Source organism: Apis dorsata, unplaced genomic scaffold (genome assembly GCF_000469605.1).
Source record: "Apis dorsata unplaced genomic scaffold, Apis dorsata 1.3 scaffold_28, whole genome shotgun sequence".
Lineage (NCBI taxonomy): Eukaryota > Metazoa > Arthropoda > Insecta > Hymenoptera > Apidae > Apis > Apis dorsata.
Window position 1 is genome coordinate 284,189 of NW_006263330.1, and position 5,652 is coordinate 289,840.

Genomic DNA, 5,652 nt, shown 5'->3' on the forward strand with positions numbered 1-5,652 from the left:
AGATATTAGATGTATTCATTGTATCGAGGCAGTTTTTAGTTAGAGACATGATAGTCATAGAACGACAAAGAGAAAGCAGAGGAGGGGTGGAAAGAGGGAGGCGGGTAGAGGGGTCTAAAAATATTGTCTACTGCTCCAAATGGGCGGTCACGCGCTCATGTGTGACAACCTCATCCATTGCTCATAAAGGTAGTTCGACAGAGAAGGCCGAGGCGCGACAGAGGCAAAATGACGTACGATTTCTTTGAGAGGGAATTTATTACTGCTTCGTACTTACGTGTTATTCCCATTTGACATTTTAATAAGGCAGATGCAATTCATTGGAGGATTCCATTACACTTTCTTAAATGCTTTTTTTGGCATTAGTCATCAAGATAATTCTAATCTTTAAAAAAAGTATTCGATAGTTCGATAGACGTATTTACAGTCACGTTGCATAAAGGCTGTGCGAAACGAATATCATTAGAACGTTAATTGGCCAAAATGAAACCAGCTATAGCGATGGAAGGTTGTTAAAAAACGTTGAAAATAATCACCTAAATAGCTACGTTAATTAATTTAATTGGCGAGTGATCGATCGATCGATCGGCCTAAGATTAATAAAACTCCGGGAATCGGCTTTTTTTCGATGAAATAGAGTTAACGCGCATTCTTTCCTCCCCGTTATCTTTGTCAACCATGTGGGTTGATATCTTTGGTGGTGAAGAAGGGGATTGTTAGCTCCTTGTTACGGGTGTTCCCGCTGACAGAAATGCGTTCTATTATCCGACATACGTTCATACAATAGCCAAAGGCAAAAACTTAGGGTCGATCAATGGAGAATTTCTTACATTACAAGAAAGCTCGGAATCAAACGGATCTTGACATTGCGATACGTGAGCAAAAATTTTATATATTTTTCTTGATTGACTTGCCTCTTAATTATACCTTTTCTTTTTTTTTTAACAAACAATATTTTTAAACAAATTTTCAGAAAATTTTCCAAAATTTGAGAAGAAAAAAGAAGAACGAATACACGCGGGGATCGAAAGAAACGAGCCGTTTTACTTAACGAAAATAAGTGTTCAAATGGAAATAACGCGTAGATAATATACACGTGCGGTCACGTAGATGAGAAATTTCCATTGCATTAACATGTCACCCTAGATAATTTATGCGGGAAGCATAACGTCCTTTAATTAGTATCGTTTGCCAGACAGATTAATAAAATGTCAGTACTAATATTCTAAAATTAATCCTTTCGTTTATCTTTTATTGATATTTCGACGTTGACAAAGACGTGGTATACAAATTTTTATTCTCAAGATTCCACGAATGCTCTTTTATTTCAAATCATTGTTAACAACCAAGAATCGAAATTATCGAAATTATAATATAATAATAATGACTCTTGGCCTTTATCGATTTAACGGATATTATACGTAAAGAATGACGTATAAAATTGAAGTTCTCTCATCAGTTTTCAGTTCGTCAGAATATAGAGTAGAGTAATTTTTGCATATATTTCCAATAGTCAAAGATATATTAATATCCAACGTGTTTTCAATCTAGCTTTGGATTAATTTGAGGTATTCGATTAATATCTCTTTTCGATAATTTTAATTAATAAATTTGACGATTCGAAGAAAGTGAAAAGTTAAATTTCCAATAAGTCAAGTTTACACTTATTACACGTATTTCGACGAGATGTAACGATAATCCGTCTCGAACTCGGTCTTGGAAAAACCGGATCCTTGTCACGTATTTTTATAATCGATCGATATGCCAAGACAAATACGACGACGACGGTGCTATTATAAAAGCATACACCATTTTACCATACCATATGTATCTTCTTTGCCGCGCCTTTTGGCTCTCCCTTTCTAATTAGATGATCCACTGCCACATTGGACCATTATACACGTTGCATCCGCACGTGTATTAAAATAATATCCTAATCTTCTATGCGATATAGCATAAACGGAATTAATTAATATTAATTAGTGAAAAATTGTCGATCATTTTCGATCGATTTTTCTTTTTTTTCTTTTTTTTTTTTGATTTCATGTATTATCATGTTTGATGTACGATCATTTTTTAAAACATATTCCCTTCGAACGATATTATTAAAATTCGCTCAACAATATTTTTACCTGATAAATATCGGTTATTATATATATATATATGGAAATGAACGTTGAGCTGAAATACCGGATTTATCGGGGAGAAAAAGAAAAAGTTTCTATATTATCGAGCGACGAGGAGAGATACGCGGAAGAAAAGAATTGTCCACTTGGAGGTTGAATGGAAATTCAACAAGTGTCGAGTGAACGAAGGCTTGAAGGAATAGAGGATTCTGCCGTAACTTTCCATCCTCGACAAAAGGTAATATTAGAATTAGCCAAACGAACGAGCACATTTTAATTCGATACATTTTATCGACTTACACTCTATTTAACATAATTTCTTTCTTTCCTTCACTTTGACTACGCACGTGTCGCGATTATTATAATTAATTATTCCAAGATTAATTTCCATTTTAATTTAAATTTCTAAAAAGTTCAATCCAAGTAATCGTCGTATCGAAAAAGATGGTCACAGAGTCAAGGATGAAGAAAATCGTTGTGTTGTTACTTGATCAATTACGTGAAAAAAAAGAAAAAAAAAGAAAAAGAAAAAAAGAAAGAAAGAAAGTTGAACAGTGATTAAGGGAAAGCCGTGATACAAGGGGGACTTTTGACGTCATTCATCGTGCGATACACGTGGATTCTGTCTGGAGTAAAGAAGACAGCGAGTCGAGTATTTATTAATCGATTCGTTACCTGAAATCCTCGAGGCGTGCTTGAAAAGCCTCTTTGCTGACCACGTCATAGGCTTGCGTCTTGCTCTCATCCCTCGGCACCGAGACCAGGGGCCACGTAGTCATGTTATGAAGAGCTTGATCAGTTATGGCGAACCTCTGCGTCAAGTTTGACCTTGAACAAATGCAAGAGACCATGGCGTATTAGCGTTACGTCGATAAATTGGCGGAGAAGGTTGGCTTATTTATTCGTTTTACGTTCACGTAGTTGGCGCGCATTCACAAAGCCGAGACATTTTCGTTGACCAGGAGGATTCTGCTGATTTATTTTTGTAACCGGAGAAAAATTCGTTAATATTTTACAGAGTTTCCCCCCCCTGCTACTATGGAAGAATCGAAGCGGAAGGGTCAGGTCAATACGTTACGTTTCACTGATCACCGCGACTTTAATCGTTACCTTGAATTTCCGAGTATCGATGTGTAATTACAAATCGAGGATAAGCAAGTTGGGATTAAATTTTCCTCTATTTCTGTTACAATGATTTCGCGTATGAATCTTTATTTCGAACGCAATTCCGTTGACGCAATTGTTTTCTCGAAATGCCAAGGAACGGGTATTTTCAGCGATGTCTCCGATTAAAGAATACCCCTGTTGCCCATCTGTTTTCATTGACCTGCACTGTTAAAGGGTTTCTCCCCCCGTTTAAAAGAACGAGTTTTGTTAACTGAGTCACGTATATCGGCGAGATCGAGCGATTTTAAAATTACGTGGAAAACAGTGAAACGAATCTATTACACCGTATAACGTCTAATGCGTTTCGTGCGTACGAATGAACAATGTGGGTTGCAACGCAGGTTAGACTCGTGCGACTCTGACCTTTGATATAACGAACGCTTTGAAAACTTAACGTTACATTACGCGCTAATACCTTAGAGTGTTGCCATTGGTGTAAATAAAGAATGCAACCTCGGATCTTTCGAGCTGCATCCGCGTGACAACCTTGCCCAAATCAGTGGCGATTGTTACCTGTGTAAGAAATCGATGATTACGAATTGTGTTTTCGTATTTATTTCGAAGGGAAAGGAATGAAACATTTTATTGAAAATTATTGTTATTAATTGGAATAGAGTATCGCAAAATAAACGGGTCGAAGCTCGAAGCCAGTTAATAACCAATTATTTCCCGAGTTCGTGAAACTTGTAAAAGGAGATAGAATTGATCGTAAGGGACGGAAGGACAAAGTGGATACGATAGGATGGGTGAATATCTCCTAGTTACACATCGTGCGGTCACTCCAACTTCTAAGTACCTAAATGGCCTTCTGTTATACTTGTGACGGTTCCATTACGTTTCATTCTCATACAGCATTCTAACAATTATGTGTCGGCCGTCGTGATGAAACGTTGTAAAAAGTAGTAGTAAAAATATCATCTCTTTCTCTATCGAAATTTCGAGATTAATGATAGAACGGATGATCGATGAATGTCTGGCAAAATTAAATTAATCTCTTTATCATTTTTTGGTATCTTTTAATAATTCTCAAATAACAATACACGTTGAATATTGTGATGCTCGTTCGATTGAAAATGAAAATGGGAAACGTGGGAATAAAATAATGCCATAATTTTGCACGACTAATATACACGTCTAATATACACGTTATCACAGAATTAATCGTGATGGTAAACATTTTTCGATTGAATGAATACAAATCTTCGTCGCGATTTTATTTTATTATATTTTTATTTTATTTTATATTATATATTATATATTAAATATTTTTATTTTATTATTATATCACGCATTGAGAGTTTATAGAGATTTAAAAAAAAGAAAAAGAAAGAAGAAGAAATCGTACTTTTACCAAGAAATTTAATGCCAGGATAATCGATATAATTGTTCCATGGTATTGGCGGGAGCAATTTAATTTTGACCAACGATGTAGAAAACGGCGTACTTTTAAAAGGCAAATTAAGTTTCTTCTTTGGTTTTCTTATAGATTTTAATTATGGAGGGCGTGGCAGAGCAGCAAAACGCGAACGGGTATAAAACTCTCGACACGCTTAGCAGAAGGACGCGACGGCAAACACCGTGGAACGATGAAGATAGGGACGAGGAGGACAAGCAAGGAGGAGGATACGTCCATTCTTTTCCGCCTTTCCTCGTGCTCGTCAAACGAGTAACTCGAGATCGAACAGTGCACTCGAGGCTACACCCTCGTTTCGATCAATTTCGATCGGATCCATCACCTCCTCCTTCCCCTCCTTATCAACCCTTCTGAACGTAACAATAATAACCAGCTCCACAAACGCGGGCGACACTATTTCATTCTGGAAATATGGAAATTTTCTTGGACAAGTAAGCCAAGTGTTGTCCCTCGTTGTCCGCCCATTTCCCTTCAATTATGTACGAAGTGATCGACTAGGTCTCGAATTGTTCGAGACAAAATCTTAGATATTGACGAACGAAGGCGGAGATTGGAAACTCGAAATACCGGAAACGTTTGAAAGCGATTTGACACGTCGTACGTCGCGAGTCATGAATTTAGAGTTGGGTAGAAATAAAAGAATCCTGTTGAAAGCTGTGTTGTTGTGAATTTCTCTTTCCAACAGAGAGAGAGAATTCCATTCTATTTTCGAGGATCGATCGCTTTACTGGTAACAATATGATACCGTATGAAGAACCATTGTGAAGAACTTGGACGCAACGTGAAACAATATCGATGTATCTTTGTTGATGACCAATGAGTTGTGTTGTGATAGAATGAGTTATTGCTAGTTATTTACATCACAATGGAAAATATCATTTTTAATCGGTAAATCGATGCTGTCAAATTTATCAACGTTGTAATATTGTATATATATATATATAT

The 5,652-nt window shown here is 36.5% G+C and overlaps 1 protein-coding gene across 1 annotated transcript in view; it reads right to left on the reverse strand.

The window, feature by feature from the left end:
- LOC102679522 overlaps positions 1-5,652 on the reverse strand; it is an 18,591-nt gene that overhangs the window by 6,605 nt on the left and 6,334 nt on the right. The window contains exons 5-6 of the mRNA XM_031510909.1: positions 3,709-3,806; positions 2,802-2,954 (exon numbers count right to left, since the gene is read on the reverse strand). Coding sequence (XP_031366769.1) covers positions 2,802-2,954; positions 3,709-3,806 — 251 coding nt within the window. The remainder of the gene's footprint in view (positions 1-2,801; positions 2,955-3,708; positions 3,807-5,652) is intronic.